This window comes from Podarcis muralis, chromosome 9, assembly GCF_964188315.1.
Source record: "Podarcis muralis chromosome 9, rPodMur119.hap1.1, whole genome shotgun sequence".
Classification (NCBI taxonomy): Eukaryota; Metazoa; Chordata; class Lepidosauria; order Squamata; family Lacertidae; genus Podarcis; species Podarcis muralis.
This window is the reverse complement of record NC_135663.1, coordinates 35,053,729-35,071,261: the sequence shown is the minus strand read 5'-3', so window position 1 is coordinate 35,071,261 and position 17,533 is coordinate 35,053,729. Positions and strand designations below refer to the sequence as shown.

Sequence of the window (17,533 nt, the reverse complement as noted above, 5' to 3'; positions counted from 1 at the left end):
TTGGTGATGGCGTTCTGTGTGCCTCTGGATCTGGTGTCAGTTTTTGTGGGGAGGGCTAATTTCCAGATGTCTGGCAAGCGGGATGTGTCGTCACGCTTGTTCATGTTGTGAGGGTGTTTCTCTATCTCGATGGCTTCCATGATTATTCTCTTGTGGTGATGTTCCATGTTAGAGAGCAATTTGGAATCTGCAAAATTAATTTCGTGTCCTGTTTCTTTCATGTGTTGGAAAAGAGAGGAAGTTTTTTCTTCTTTTTTGACGGCATTCTTGTGTTCTGCGATACGTGCATTTATTCGTCTGTTTGTTTGTCCAATGTACGTGGCTGGGCAGACTTTGCAGGGTATTTCATAGACCCCTTGGTTTTCCAACTGGATTTTATCCTTGGGGTTTCTGAGGATATTGGCTATCTTTTGGTTGGCGCAAAAGGCTGTTTTGATATTGTGTTTATGGAGGATTTTGCTAATTTTATCTGTAGTGCCCTTGATATAAGGAAGGAGGGCCATGCCATTGTTTTCTTCTGTGTCTTGGTTTTTGGGGGGTGTTTCTTTTTGGATTAGCTTCGTAACCCTGTTTTGCTGGTATCCATTGGCAATTAACACATTTGAGAGATTCTGTAACTCAGTTGTCAAGTGGTCTTTGTCAGCCAGGCGTTTGGTTCTGGAGATGAGAGTCTTGGCTACGGAGTTTATTTGTGCAGGGTGGTGGTGTGATTGTGCATGTAAGTAGCGGTTGGTGTGTGTTTTTTTCCGGTAGATAGTGTGTCCTAGGGAGCCATCAGGTTTTTTGTAGATTAGGACGTCAAGGAAGGGAAGTTGGTTGTTGGCTTCTATTTCCATAGTGAATTGTATTTTGGGGTGTAGGCTGTTGAGATGTGTGAGGAAGCTGTCCAGTTTTTCCTTCCCGTGTGGCCAAATTACAAAGGTGTCGTCAACATATCTGAGCCAAAGTTTGGGTTTGTGTTCTGACTTGTCTAAAGCATTGGTTTCAAAGTGTTCCATGTACAGGTTTGCGATGACCGGTGAGAGGGGTGATCCCATAGGTGCTCCTTCTATCTGTTTGTATCTTTGTCCATTGTGGATGAAGTACGTGTTGGTTAGGCAGTGGTTGGTCAGGTCCAAGATGTATTCGGGGGGATTGTATTTGTTTTGAATGGCTGTCAAGGCTTCATTAATGGGCACTTGTGTGAAGAGAGATACAACATCGAAGCTCACAAGTAGGTCATTGGGATGTAGGTTTTGCTTCTTTATTGTTTCTATGAACTGGAAGGAGTTTGGAACGTGTGAAGAGATGGATTCTGCATAGGGCTGAAGTTGCTTGGCGAGAAATTTAGCGAGATTTTGTAGAGGTGAGCCTATGGAGCTGACTATTGGTCTGAGTGGTGTTCCCTCTTTGTGTATTTTGGGGAGGCCGTAGAGTTTGGGGCATCTGGATGATTTTTCTCTGGGGATGATTCTTAGCTGGATTTCTTCACTGATAGGAGAGGCTTTTATTTTGGATTTGGTGGTTTTTTCCAGATAGGTGGTGGGATCTGTTTTTATAGGTTGGTAGGTAGGGTCTTGGAGTAGATTTGATAGTTTTGCTTGGTAGTCCGATGTGTTCATCACAACAGTGGCATTACCTTTGTCTGCTGGGAGAATGATTATGTTGTTGTCTTTCCTCAGGTTGGTGAGTGCTTTCTGTTCTTCTTTGTGTAAATTGCTTCTGGGTGGTTTGCTGGAGCAGAGGATGTTGGTGACTTCAAGTCTGATTTTATTGGCTTCATCTGGGTTGATTTTGGTTAGGCTAGCTTCGACTCCGCATATGATGTTTTCCGTGGGGATGCGTCTCGGGGCGACTGCAAAGTTGAAACCTTTGGAGAGTACTTTGGTTTCAGTTGAGGTGAGGATCCTGTCTGATATGTTATGTACTGTTTGTTTCATGGGTTGTTGTGGAGGGTGGCTGGGCTTCTGGCGTTTCTCTAGTTTGTGGAGTTTGTTGGTGTGTGTGTCTGTCTTATGTGAGGTCTCCGTTTCAGCTCTCCAGACGGCTAGTTGTTTGCATTTGTCCCAGAGTGCAGGGTGGATTTTGTTACAGAGTTTGAGGTGAAGAGTGAGCAGATCTTTGTTGGTTTGGTTTAGTAGGTATCTTTTCTTGTGTAGTTCGTTTCTGATTAGGGATAGTTCAGTTCGTTTCAGGATCCTTTCGGTGGCTGGGGTTTTAGAGTGGAATTTAAGTTGGAAGCATGTGGGAATTAAGTTGTTGTCTCGGCAGTTGCGTAGGAACAAGAGATCACATAAGATGGTGGCTCTTCGGGTTTCTAGTTTCTCGTAGGTTCTTGTCAGCTGGAAGGTTTCCTCCCACGGAAAACATCATATGCGGAGTCGAAGCTAGCCTAACCAAAATCAACCCAGATGAAGCCAATAAAATCAGACTTGAAGTCACCAACATCCTCTGCTCCAGCAAACCACCCAGAAGCAATTTACACAAAGAAGAACAGAAAGCACTCACCAACCTGAGGAAAGACAACAACATAATCATTCTCCCAGCAGACAAAGGTAATGCCACTGTTGTGATGAACACATCGGACTACCAAGCAAAACTATCAAATCTACTCCAAGACCCTACCTACCAACCTATAAAAACAGATCCCACCACCTATCTGGAAAAAACCACCAAATCCAAAATAAAAGCCTCTCCTATCAGTGAAGAAATCCAGCTAAGAATCATCCCCAGAGAAAAATCATCCAGATGCCCCAAACTCTACGGCCTCCCCAAAATACACAAAGAGGGAACACCACTCAGACCAATAGTCAGCTCCATAGGCTCACCTCTACAAAATCTCGCTAAATTTCTCGCCAAGCAACTTCAGCCCTATGCAGAATCCATCTCTTCACACGTTCCAAACTCCTTCCAGTTCATAGAAACAATAAAGAAGCAAAACCTACATCCCAATGACCTACTTGTGAGCTTCGATGTTGTATCTCTCTTCACACAAGTGCCCATTAATGAAGCCTTGACAGCCATTCAAAACAAATACAATCCCCCCGAATACATCTTGGACCTGACCAACCACTGCCTAACCAACACGTACTTCATCCACAATGGACAAAGATACAAACAGATAGAAGGAGCACCTATGGGATCACCCCTCTCACCGGTCATCGCAAACCTGTACATGGAACACTTTGAAACCAATGCTTTAGACAAGTCAGAACACAAACCCAAACTTTGGCTCAGATATGTTGACGACACCTTTGTAATTTGGCCACACGGGAAGGAAAAACTGGACAGCTTCCTCACACATCTCAACAGCCTACACCCCAAAATACAATTCACTATGGAAATAGAAGCCAACAACCAACTTCCCTTCCTTGACGTCCTAATCTACAAAAAACCTGATGGCTCCCTAGGACACACTATCTACCGGAAAAAAACACACACCAACCGCTACTTACATGCACAATCACACCACCACCCTGCACAAATAAACTCCGTAGCCAAGACTCTCATCTCCAGAACCAAACGCCTGGCTGACAAAGACCACTTGACAACTGAGTTACAGAATCTCTCAAATGTGTTAATTGCCAATGGATACCAGCAAAACAGGGTTACGAAGCTAATCCAAAAAGAAACACCCCCCAAAAACCAAGACACAGAAGAAAACAATGGCATGGCCCTCCTTCCTTATATCAAGGGCACTACAGATAAAATTAGCAAAATCCTCCATAAACACAATATCAAAACAGCCTTTTGCGCCAACCAAAAGATAGCCAATATCCTCAGAAACCCCAAGGATAAAATCCAGTTGGAAAACCAAGGGGTCTATGAAATACCCTGCAAAGTCTGCCCAGCCACGTACATTGGACAAACAAACAGACGAATAAATGCACGTATCGCAGAACACAAGAATGCCGTCAAAAAAGAAGAAAAAACTTCCTCTCTTTTCCAACACATGAAAGAAACAGGACACGAAATTAATTTTGCAGATTCCAAATTGCTCTCTAACATGGAACATCACCACAAGAGAATAATCATGGAAGCCATCGAGATAGAGAAACACCCTCACAACATGAACAAGCGTGACGACACATCCCGCTTGCCAGACATCTGGAAATTAGCCCTCCCCACAAAAACTGACACCAGATCCAGAGGCACACAGAACGCCATCACCAATCAACCACACCAGACCCAAACCCAGACCCTCTCCACAGATAAATTACAGACACCATCCAGTAGCCAAACCATGATGGCACCTCCGGATGCTGCACCCCCCTGCAATCCCTACACAGATCTGGCTGGCACAGGCCACAAAACCACAGCTCGCCCCTATACACGAAGCCAAGCCAGAGCACAACTACAGCCATCTTCTCAGAAAAACTCTTCACAAAGTTCAAGAGGTCAAGACACAAAGGCTTTAGCAACTAATCCACACCTAATGACCCACCTAAGTGGTACTCAGGATATCACTCAAGAAATCACTCAAGATATCCCTCAAGCAACTAAGGAACAAAAGAAGAAAAGGCACACTAGCCTGGGAACTTCCTCTCGGCCCAGAACATTGGAGGCTATACACCACACCCCTCAACAGTATTTATAGGAACTCAAACACTGAGATCCTGCTCTGTTCCAGTAACAAGAAGCCGAAAGCACCAGCCTGAAGATGACGAGTGAGACCTCGTCGAAACGTCGCCTAGACACCCCAACTTTTACACGGGAAGACACCCGAGGACACCAAAACCTGCATATATATATATATATATATATATATATATATATATATATATATATATATCCCTCCCTCCCTCATCATCTCCAGACATTTTGCATTTGTAATTTTTCTTTTAAATGCTTTCAATTTCAGTCTTTCCTTTTGGGGACTTTAGTTTGTACCCCAGAAAGTGTTCTGTTGTATGCCCATGTACCTGTTCAGGGTGTTTGGAAGATCACAGACACGGCTACTTGCTACTTGCTTGCAATGAATGCTGTTGGAGACACGGAAAGGAATTTAACAGCAAATACTTAACTGATGAATCAGTAATTGGTGCTGGGAATTTTAGTTTAAAATGACTGTGTCAGTACACAAAGCATACCCTTGCCAATTTAATACCTAGGTGAGAGAAAGGGTATCTTTTAAAGGTGCTAGATGGCATTTTAGCACCAGAGCTGTGATGTTGGCTAATGCACTGCCCAGTGATTGAAAGGGAAGTATAACTTTTAAGGTGAAAATAAAAACGTCTCATTGCTGAAATCAGGAAACCAGGTCTTTCATATTAGTATTAGTAGTTGCTTTTTGTCAAAGTTTTTTTTGTGTTTTTTTGTTTTGTTTTGCTGTATGCCGCCATCTAACAAGTAACACTGGCTGGTGTTACATGCTAATGGATTGCATCCCCTTAGGGACTTGGTCGTATTGAGAGAGTGAAAGAAGGCAGGCGAATGTACCACTTTTACATTAAAGCATTCATACCTCAGAGGTCACGAAACCTCTTATTCTGCTCAAGGCTTCTGGGGACATAGAGAGTCTCAGTCTTTTAGCAGAGAGTAATGAATGGCACTTGCTGACTCGTTATCTTTCCACCCCCACCCGTCTGTCAGCAGGGGTTAGTGCTACTCAGCATAATGAGCCTGGACTCTGCCTGCCAAATACATGCAGGTCTGAGAGTGCTTTCTCCCCAGTTGCTTTGTAAAGCCACTTTTACTTTTAGAGAAGATGGCGTTAAGATGTGTACTAGAGGTGTCTCGCCAAGCTTTTTCTCTAAAGGTTGATAAGTGCTGTAAATGTGAGCAGAGAGTCCAAGATATGGAGCTGAAGCTTGAGATTGCCGACAGGGTAATAATGCCTACCTTAAATGTCTTTGGGACCGGGTTATTTGAAGGACTGTTTTGGAGGCTGCTCAAGGGCCCACCATCTTGGAACCCAAGATGGCATACATGTGGCCCTGACCAGCACTGGTATGTGGCCCCTGGAAGGTTGACCAAAAAATGTTTCCCATCCCTGCTTTATAAGGATAGGAAGAATTTCTAGGGTATAATCCAGGCATAGGCAGACTCGGCCCTGGTTCTGTTAGCTAGGGATGATGGAAGCTGTAGTCCCAAAACATCTGGAGGGCCAAGTTTGCCTATGCTTGGTGTAATCTGACAATTCTAGTGTGTGCAGATCGGTTTTATCATGGCATAAGCACAGACTGAGGGAAGAAGTGCCATGCCAGGAGGCTGCTGTGGATGCCATCTTCCACTCCCACAGAATGTCTAGGCCTCAACTCAGTTGAGGCAGGATGCAGGGGTGAATGATGAGCAGAAACAGCACTCACACACCTGGTGCAACTTTGTTTTATGGGTTTGAGAGGTGATGGGAGAAGCGCCAGTCTGGATGGATCAAGAAGATTTTGCAGACTGGTTGTTGAGGGCATAGATCATAAGCTTTTATTGCATGATTTTTGTATTGTAATGCCTTTGTGCTGTCCTCAAAATGGCAACGTGACTTTACAAAGCCATTAACATAGGGCATTTTGAATTCTGTCTTTTGGAGTTCTAGTGAACTGTTGTGCCTCCTCAAAAAAAGAAAAAGAAAAAGAAAGCTTATATTGTGTTCATTCAGGATCATCCTGCTTGTCGGGTGTGAAATATCATAGCCATCTTGTTTGTGTGCCTTCCTACTTCTGTTCAGTGCTATCCATGGTATCTTATGAGGTCCACCTGTGAGATTGTGCTGAATACTACAAACAAATCTTTGATTTCCCCCTTATATAGTTTATATTTAATTCTGTGGTGACTGTCAATTTTGGAATTTCTAGAATACATTGATCTCGCTTACTCACTTATACACACACTTCTCATGGGCCTGATTTTTCCAATCATATCTTTTGCTGGAAATTTACTGGAGCTGTTCTTTACATCCAACCAGTAATATTCACAACTGAGTTGCCAGGAGAGAGTAGTGTTATTAATAATCTATATAAAGCACTTTAAATGTGTCAAGTGCTTTAGAGCCATCCTCTCATTCATCATTGAGGCAACTCTTTGAGATAAGTATTAACATTTTTCAGAAGGTGAACTGAAGCTGCTAATGATTTGCCTAAGGCAACCCAATGGCCCATAGCTGAGCTCAGATATGATTCCTGGCTTCCCAGGTCCAGTCCCTTTGATCTCATAAATAAACGTGAAGCTACAGCTTGAGGATTATTCTTTCGAGTGTCTGTGTCCCACTGACTCAGAAACAAATCTTATGCTACCTGTAGAGAAAAAGGTATTGAGGAAAAACTTTGACTTCCGTATCTTTGCATATTAACAAAATGGCATGGCTAATTAGGCCAGTTAGAATTCCTTACAGTATGGTCTTTTCTACAGAGTAAGCAACAGCAGGCAGATAATAGTATTTACGAATAAAGCCAAGGCAGAATTTGTGTCCTGTTTGGAATTTATGCAATCCTGATTATTCATATTACAGTGTTTGAAATATGTTGCTTGACCTGCAGTATTTAATATTTTTCCAGTATATAAAAGCATCAGTCACAATGGAAGTGCAGTGACATACATCAAATATATTTGCCAACCAGATTGCTTCAGTTTTGGACTGCAGATGGATAACAGTAAATTTCTTTCTGTCTTTCAGAAATGTACCGCTTGCCATTTGCACATCAATGGTTATTGTCACAGTTGGCTATGTGTTAACCAACGTGGCCTATTTTACAACTATTAGTCCCGAGGATCTGCTAGCTTCCCAAGCAGTGGCAGTGGTAAGTCATAGTAGAATGTATCATGCAAATGAGTAAAGTTTTCAGAATAAGTTTCTTGATCATGATGGAAAACAGAGTTTACTGAATGAACTCCTTAAAACTGAAGAATGGGAGAAGGTATTGAGGAATTCTACCAATTAAGTTGATACATCTTTCCCTCTCTTTTGGCAGACTTTTGCTGAACGTTTACTGGGAAGTTTTTCCTTGGCTGTCCCAATTTTTGTTGCACTCTCTTGCTTCGGATCTATGAATGGTGGGATCTTTGCTGTCTCCAGGTGAGTCAAATGTGGGGTGAGGGTAAAGCCATAAAATTTGGATTTAGCATGCAAACTGGGAATATGACTTCAAAGGGGGGAAATCAACATTAAATAACGGCATGAGTTTGCAGTGAATTTTCCTCTCCTTTGCTTCAATACCACTGAATACAATTCAGTGAAATGCATAGAGGCAGGGCAAGAATACAGCTATAATCTTGCACACTTCCCATTCATTTCAATGGAATTTAAACAGCAATTTCTGTTGGAAACACCCCCCCCCCCCATTTGCTGTAATATTGCAGTGATAGTGGCTTAAGGAGAGAAAAGAAAACTGAAGCAATATTAACTGGCCCTTGTTTTTGAAGACTGACTGAGAGTGGCTGAAGGTAGAAATGTTCATGCTGATTTCCCGGGCTTCTAAATTTCTTTTACATCAGAACTTCTGATGCTTGTCTTGCATAGTAAAAAAACCCAGCACTGCTGAGGATAACTTTGAATGTGTTCTACACCTCTAGTGAGTTGCTTCCATTCATCTTGGTAATGAGTGTCTTTAAAAGCTGTCCAAATTTATTTTCCCACCAGGATGTTCTACGTCGCATCCCGCGAGGGTCACCTTCCTGAGATTCTGTCCATGATTCATGTTCGCAAGCACACTCCTTTACCAGCTGTCATTGTTTTGGTAATTCCTATAAACAAATGTCCCTGTACAAGGCTGCATAGAATGAATCTGCACTGGAGGATTCAAATGTTATTTAAATGCTTCTTGAATCTCAGTTATTTATTTCTATCTCATACATTAGATGCATGTGAGGGGTGGAAAGTAATTGCAGAGGTGATCTATTCTAGAGGCTCCTCCTTTTGACTCTCTGTTAGTTGCATTTAACTCTCGCTGGCTGGTGCCTAAATCACACCTCATTATGTTTTATTTGAAAGGTTGAAAGAGAGTGATTAGCTAAGCTCCTCTCAATGGAATGAATCTTCCTAGATAGGGATGCAGAGTAATAAAATTCTACATAAAAGCTACACACTAGCGTACTCTCTGGTAAGACCCTGAAGTCACATTACAGGTATCTTGCAGAGAAAATGCAAACAACAGTGATAGATAGATTGGTATTGCCACCTGCCTTCAGGGCACTGGTTCCAGGTTATAAAATAATGTTTGTTTTCTGATTTCTATGCTTTTTTCAAATTTTTGTTTTGGAGAATCCAAAGCTGTACTCCTTAGTGTGCTGGCTTGGATACAAGTTCTTTAGAAACAATAACACCGATTCCCAAATAAACATATTTATCTCCTCTGGTCCTGTTGAAGTAAGATGACATGTGGATTTTTACAATGCAATTCATGTGCAATTCATATGGTTGTGATTCTGAATTTCCCATTATCTGTGTCACCTTTATCACAGAAACATCCTCACAACTGGAACAATAGAAACAATGCTGCTTTCTAAATCACATAATTTGTAGCCTAGGAGAGGGCACTCTCGGGGGCAGCCCCAAGGTTGTTGAATTTCCTCTCCACAAATCACTATATAGCTTTCAGCGAATGCTAAAGATACACTTCTTTACCTTAGCCATTGACATATGAGATATGTTTTTTTCAGTACCTGCCCAATTCCTGTTAAGGTAAATTGTTTTAACTGTTTTTAAATATAGTGGTACCTTGGTTCTCAAATGTAATCCGTTCCGGAAGTCCGTTTGACTTCCAAAACGTTCAAAAATCAAGGCGCATCTTCTGATTGGCACAGGTGCCCTGGAAACAATAGCTGACAGCCACATCGGACGTTTGGCTTCCGAAAAACATTTGAAAAAAGGAACATTTACTTCTGGGCTTTCAGCGTTTGGGAGCTGAAATGTTCAAGTACCAAGGCGTTTGAAAACCAAGCTTCCACTGTACTGAATCAATTTTTTTGGTAACCTACCCAACACAGGATTTAACTTTGTCCTCCCACCCATCAGCTGGCATAATGAGTTGTGTTTGCTGATGGGCAGGTGGGCATGATTTAGGGGGAAAGGCTTTGTGGGTCAAATTGGACCACTAGTAGGCCAAGAAGGGCCCGGGCTGGAAGTTCCCCACCCCTGATGTAGTGTGCTAAGAGCTATGGGGACACCACAGTGTTAATATAAGGAAATACGGCAATAACAGTTTGGGAAATAAAGCACACTTCTCCTTTTAATTTATTTTGCAGCACCCTCTGACAATGATCATGCTCTTCTCCAGTGATCTCTACAGCCTCTTGAACTTCCTCAGTTTTGCCCGGTGGCTTTTTATAGGATTGGCAGTTGCTGGGATGATTTACCTCCGATATAAGCGCCCTGAGATGCCTCGTCCTTTCAAGGTAACCTCAGGAATACAACTGTTTTACATGAATTCCATGTTTATACCATGTGTGCCTCTTCTCCCCCATGGGCATTTTAATAGAAATATATTTTGTAGTCATGCACCTACTTCTATACAAACTTGCCCATTCTATAAGATCGACTTCTAAGGCCTTTTTCTGGGTCTTTTCAGTGGGTGGTGACCAGGAATAAGGCTAGGTCAGCTGTGGTACCACTGTTGAGCAACGCCTTCACAAAAATATTTATTTGGCAGTAACCAGGGCGGGTGCAAGAGATTGCAACACCTGCTGCTGCATTCCTCGCTCCCCCTCCTTTTCATGGCAATAGCAGCACTGCTCCCACTCTCATTTATTTCCTCAGCAACGTTAATTTCCCTGTTGCTCTAGCATCACTGCTAGTGCTAGCAAGGCGCCCCACCTCTTCTCTCCCAGCCTTGTGCTAGGAAGGTCCAAAAGGGTGCTTCCTTAAAGTGGAGCATTCTGGGAAGCGTGGCTGTAAGACTGGCTTTGCCACTGCTCCTCTAATTCTAGACAGCATTTGTCCCTGCTGCAGCAAACTGCAGGGGCAGCACTAGCAATATCACAGCCACCCCCTACCCAGAATGCTTTGCTTTGTGGAAAGATCGCCTTGGTCCTTCCTATGAGAGTCAGAGGAGGTGGAGTCAGGGAGCCTTGCTGGGCAGTTGCTGCGTCAGCCAGGCCAGCAGAGGCAAACAACAAGCCAGTAGGAGTTGCAGTCTGCCACCCCTCCACATCCGTTGCCTGAGGCAGTTGCCTCAGTTTGCCAAATGGTAGCTCCTGTAGTCCAACACCAACTTAAAACTGCTTACTGCCCTGAGCATTTGATGGATGATAGTTTTATGTTGTTCCTCGCTGTTGCTATCCCCCTCCGCCCCAATTAAATTTTGGTTTGGATTTTTTGACAGTTTACTTGGATTTTATTGTTAATTGGTTTTTGTGGTTGTGACAGGCATCGCTGTTGGAAACCGAAGCTGTTACTCATATTGTAGCATTTTCTTGATTTTAAAATCATCTCAGATTATGTTATCAGTTGTGATGACAGAAGCACATATTTCCCCAAGTTTATGATGGCTGCATAATGCTATCAGCCATCAATGCCCATGTCCAAAATGATATTTAATTTGGCAGTCTCTTGCCAGGTTATTTATTGTACTTGGGAAAGAAAATCAATATGTACTTAATGGTTTTAAAAGGCAGCCCGTAACCTAGGCACCTTCCTTCATTGTAAAATTGATTCTAATGAGCAATTACAAAAGGCGCCATCTTTGCTGCAGTTGCTCCTGCCTTCTACTCCAATAGAAGCTTGAGAAAGGGACTCGGTACTAGAAAATGCATTTACAAGACTTCCAATTTAAAGACTGTGCATAGCAATGTAGTGTTTGTCTGAGTGGGTAATTAAGCAGCTGTTGGGATGCCTATTACATAAAAGTGCATTTAATTTGCTCTCTTTAGCTACTTGTATTTGCAGTGCCTGTCCTGAACACCTGTATTTCTATGAGACTTGCAGTGTGCCCCTGTGTTTTATCCGATTTATATTTCATGGAACATTAAATACCAGCGTCATTCAATAGCCAAGGTCAGGGTATTGCAATAACGTCTTTTGGTGTGTGTTCCAGGTGCCGCTCTTTATTCCTGCTCTGTTTTCTTTCACCTGCCTCTTCATGGTTGCACTATCACTTTATGCTGACCCTGTCAATACTGGCATTGGCTTTGCAATTACACTGACTGGCGTCCCTGCCTACTACCTCTTTATCATATGGGACAAGAAGCCAACGTGGTTTAGACGGCTGTTAGGTGAGTAAACGCCAATAGGAAATCATTCCCTTTGTTGTACATTCAGCTTTAGACCATACAGTAACTCTGCAAGTTTTAATTTTTTTTGGAGGCTTTGTATCCACTAGTTTCATTGCCATAGTAAGGCATCTACCTCATTATTTTTAATGTAAATGCCAATTTATTAAGCAGTTATTCTGTACCAGTAGAATTCAATACTTGAAGTAATACTCTTTGAACAAAAGCTGTTTTAAATTACTGAATCTCCCCTCAAATTCCCCAAGTAAGGATATATCTAACAAAAGCCATGGGGCCATGCTCTCTGGTCAAGCAGTAAATGATACTGAACTTTTATTTTACCTTACTGGCACTTATCATGGACTATCTCTATCTGCTTGGAAAAGAACATATAGTGAGAGAACCATATCCCCCCACCCCCAATAGCCTACTTTGACCCAGTTTGTTTCTGTCATTGTCCTGTGTATTGACATCAGAATTTTGGTTGTGTTTGATCAATGTTAAAGAGAGCTGTTCAGCTGCAAAGCAAATGCAATTAATCTCTGATCAGTATTGATCAACTACTAGGAGATGTCAACAGCAGCCAATATTTCCATGATTAGTACTAAATACCACAAGTAATTTGTGCAAATTCAGGGCTGATTTATGACCCAAACCTAGGTGCTAAAGATAGCACCACAAAAAAATAAGTATTAATTTTACTTAAGCATAAGAAGAGCCTGCTGAATTAGTCCTATGGCCCATAGTGGAGCATCCTGTTCTCACAGTGGTCAACCTGATGCCTATGGGAAACCCACAAGAAAGACCCACAAGTGCAGTAGCACTTTCCCTGCTTGTGATTCCCAGCAAGGCAAAAGGCAAATGTCAGCCACCATTTCTCAAAGGCACTTTTCACTTGTAAAAAATCCACACTGTTTTTCTTTCTCACCCAGAATCAAATTAGCCATCCCTATACTGAAAACACAAAGTTTGCTTTTGTTTTAAGTGTATGTGCTAGTATAACAGAGTTTCTTCTGAAGTTGGCAGCCTTCTCACGACTTGACTTGAAAAATGAACTTTTCTACTTCTCAATTTACTGCACTACTTCAAGGCGTACTGGATCTTTTTCAATTATCTAGTTACATAAAAGCAGAACAAGAATATTATAAGGTAGATACAGTGGTACCTCTGGTTACGTACTTAATTCGTTCCGGAGGTCCGTTCTTAACCTGAAACTGTTCTTAACCTGAAGCACCACTTTAGCTAATGGGGCCTCCCGCTGCTGCTGCGCTGCCGCCGCGTGATTTCTGTTCTCATTCTGAAGCAAAGTTCTTAACCTGAGGTAATATTTCTGGGTTAGTGGAGTCTGTAACCTGAAGCATATGTAACCTGAATTATGTAACCTGAGGTACCACTGTAATTCCACTTGTAGCTTAGCAGCAGAACCCAGCAAAATAGTTATCAGTAAAATCAGCATTAGAATTTGTGAAATAATTTGACTCTACAGTGCAGATTTGAGAATAATGATCTGTCTTCTTAACCATGATAAAATTAGATCACTTAAAAACAGTGCCATGAGTAAAAGGAATATAAAATTAAGATGCACATGACATTCTGTAGGAATCTTTCCTGCTATTAAAACTGATGTCTGTAGCAGTTTATTTTTCTCTGTCTGAGAATAAGGCAATGGAAGCAATATCTTTCACCTGATAGTCAACATTTCCAAAGATTTGGATCATATTTTTATGAATCAGTGTGGCCACAGGATGCCAGTATTGAACCATTTTATGCGAGCAAAAAGAAAACATTCCCTTCCAGGCAGTTACTGGAGAGACTTGATTTCTGCTTGCTGTGGCAATGCAGCTGATTCTTTGAGCTCTTAAAAAGAAGCCTGTTGTTTTCTCTGGCATGAGAAAATACAAATACCTGTAAATGATACAGACATGCATTACAAACCTGGCTAAGATAATATTTACAGATATTAGTGTATTTCACCGTATATGATTAAATCCTGGAGAACTGTAGTTTGTTAAACTATGTAACCATTTTTAATTGAAATATAATGGTTATTGTTTACTTAAATATGCAATGCTTTGTTAAATGTAGTTTGGTACTAGATGAGACTATCAAAGGATGTCAGGATGGATGCTCAATTTGTGTTTCAGTCTAGACTTCATGTCCTTGAGGGTCTAAGCTACTGTACATGAATTGTATGCTTTTCTATCTCAGTGACTAGAAGATTGACTGCACGTTAACCGTGTTCTAGCAAGCTAATATAATGTTACAATATAATGTTACACTGAGTTGCATCCAAAGACCTGGGTGAACCTGGGTTTGGATAACATGTGAGCTATAGTTTAGCTCATAGTAGTGGTGCTGTGGGTTAAACCACTGAGCCTCTTGGGCTTGCCGATCAGAAGGTTGGTGGTTCGAATCCCCGCGATGGGGTGAGCTACCGTTGCTCGGTCCCTGCTCCTGCCAACCTAGCAGTTCAAAAGCACGAAGTGCAAGTAGATAAATAGGTACTGCTTCGGAGGGAAGGTAAACGGTGGTTCCGTGTGCTGCTCTGGTTTGTCAGAAGTAGCTTAGTCATGCTGGCCACATGACCCGGCCAGTAAAACGAGATGAGCGCCGCAACCCAGAGTGGACCTAATGGTCGGGGTCCCTTTACCCTTTACCTTTACTAGTGTAGCTGCAGTAGTACTGGAGGACAAATAAAGTGGCCTAAGTCTGCTCTCCAGGAGCCTACATTTTTTTATGTTCATGCTAAACTAAGGTTTGGCTTAGCATTCTGTGAGAACTGGACTTTAAGTCCCATTGAAATCAATGGAGCAAGTAAATTCAAATGTGCCACTGAAATCAATGGGAGCCTAAATTCATCTAATTTAGGCTGCAATCCTAATCTCAATTTCTTCGGAAATAAACCCCATTGAATTCAGTAGGATTCAACTTCTGAGTAGACATGGCTAAGATTGCACTGTTAGTCCAGAGATCCAACCCTCTGTTGCATGCAAGATTAATCTTACAAATGGCCTTTCATAGAACCTTTCAAAAAGTCTCCTCTATTTTTGTCCTTTATAGACAAGACAACGTTAACATTGCAAATCATCTTGGAAGTTGTTCCATCAGAGGGGAGTGCCACATCATGATCTTCTGCAGCTGAAAGTAGCAGAGAGGCCAAGCAACCAGCTTCTTCATCAGTCAAGGAAATGTGTGTGTGTTCACCTTCCTAGGCAACATGGAGAAATAATGAACTGTGGAGGGAACTGTTTTATAGTGTCAATATTTTTATGTGTGGTTATCTGGTACTGCGGACTCAGGCCACATTCTTGAAAGGAGAAGCTATGGAACCTTTGTGGAACAAAGTGTATGCTCTCCTATGAAAATAGAGTCAATGTAATCTGAAATTCCCTTTATCATACAAGGGAAGGGATCAGTTTTTAACACTGATGATTTGTACTGTAGTGTAAATGAACATTTGTTTAAAAATGTTCAAGACAGCTAAAAAAACAAGAGAGATAATGTCTGTATTGTGTGTATTGGGCCTAAAGAAAGAAAGGAGTAAAAAAATGTGAGTGCAAAATTACTCCATCCCTTGTTAATATCTGTTTTTGTTTCATTGAGAACACTACCAAGTTCAAAACTATGTACACTCTATTTACCTTTTCAGTTCTTGCTGATATGGATGGGCATCCTGTTCTTTTATACCAGGAGTAGTTAATGTGATGCCTTCCATATGTTGTTGAACTACAGCTCTCATAATCCCTGACCATTGACCACGTTTGCTTTGGTGGGTGGGATCTGGAGTTCAACCCTGTTGCAAGGGCACCACTTTCCTTACTCCTACTTTAGATGAACCTAGCAATGTATTTACAGAAAAGCACTCTCTGAATGAACGGTGCCGACACAGCCACAGCAGCATCCTGCACGAGGTCACTTGGACCGGGTGCTGTACTATTTCTCAGCTGCAAATCAGCACAAACACATTATATTGGATACACTGGATTGTGCTGATTCAGCTGAATTATTGGCAACACTTTATTGATGACTGGAAAGCCTTTAAGAAGAGAGAGCCTATTGTCTCCAATCCTAGCCTCAGTCCTACCATGCCCTATCTCATCCCACTAGCCCAGTAGCAAAACCTGTGTTGCTTCAATGCAGCTGTCCTTCTGCCTAATACTTAAAGGCACAGAAGCTTATAGGGTTGGACCATAAGGGAGGTTAGCATCTTCCCTGTGTTTGTGATAAAGCATCTTAAGAACAAATGCTTTCATTAGGCATGTGGATTATTTCCCAGTTTTAACAGTTTCTTTTAAAAATGACAGCTACCAAAACTTTGGTTATTTCCAGTCTGGAAATTTGGGAATTATGCCCAGAAGCTTAAGAACCAAGTAATGAATGGTGTCTGCCTCAGACAGCTTTGGAATTCTGTTTGCTATGGACAAAAGCCAAATGGCCAACTGTTTTTGAAACTCAACGCAGAATCAAGGAGTAGCTGGTGACATGTTGTATGGTTTTACTTTTCTTTGAACAAGAAGCACACACACAAACCCACTACTCACTTTGCACACACAAGTCTTGGTGTTTTCTTGTGTAACTTTTGTCCCACCCTATATCTTGTAAACTTTAGTCCCAAGTTATCAACTGAAATCAAAGAAAATTCTTCCTCCAAACTCAAACATTTCCTAACTTCCTATTGCAAAAGTATTAATATTTAAATATTCATCTTGAACATCATATGTTGTTTGCCTTTGGTTTGAAGTAGAGGTTAACCTCTCACTAAAACCTCTGTTGCAAAGTAAGTTGCTATTCTGCGTTGCTAATCTTGCTTATAGTCATAGGTTTCTGGCAACAGGAGAAAGAAGGAAGTAGTTATTCACACAGCATATATGGAATCCAAAGTTGTAGCGATGTGATGGTGACTGAGATGGATGTCTTTAAAATGGCATTATACAAAGTCATGGAATATCAGGCTGTCAATAAGTGCTAGTCAATATGTCTGTATATTACCTTCAGTATTGGAGACAATGTATTTCTTAATACCAGTTGCTGTGAAACACAAATTGAGAGTGCTGTTGTGATCATCCACTGCCTGTAGGCTTCCCACTGGCATAGCCGGTTAGCCACTGTGCTGATATTAAAAAAAGTCTTTTGTTAACATAAATTCCTAACTTGGGCTATAGTTCAATAGTTGGCTTGTGTGTATATTTAAAGGACACCATTTCTCAAACTTCTGCTGCTCCTCAAGCCCCTATAGTTAGGAAATCATTCCAGTTTATTTGTATCATAGTAGTTTTTCCTATTTAAATATTATTTATTTAGAGTGTCTGTGTTCTCTTACTGGGGAAGGTTTTGCCCAGTATCCTCTATGTGTGATGGACTCATGGGAAAAACCTGTCCCATGAGCCCTTGCTGAAAAGGGGAGGGGGATGCCTGT

General features: G+C 41.7%; 1 protein-coding gene across 1 annotated transcript in view; it reads left to right on the top strand.

Annotated features, from left to right (window-relative positions):
- Positions 1 to 17,278, top strand: part of SLC7A11 (solute carrier family 7 member 11) — a 56,486-nt gene extending 39,208 nt beyond the window's left edge. Inside the window, exons 7-12 of the mRNA XM_028744809.2 lie at positions 7,589 to 7,712; positions 7,884 to 7,987; positions 8,552 to 8,648; positions 10,156 to 10,305; positions 11,943 to 12,120; positions 15,178 to 17,278. Of these exons, the coding sequence (XP_028600642.2) occupies positions 7,589 to 7,712; positions 7,884 to 7,987; positions 8,552 to 8,648; positions 10,156 to 10,305; positions 11,943 to 12,120; positions 15,178 to 15,245 (721 nt within the window). The 3' untranslated portion in view covers positions 15,246 to 17,278. The remainder of the gene's footprint in view (positions 1 to 7,588; positions 7,713 to 7,883; positions 7,988 to 8,551; positions 8,649 to 10,155; positions 10,306 to 11,942; positions 12,121 to 15,177) is intronic.
- Positions 17,279 to 17,533: the final 255 nt, after the last annotated feature.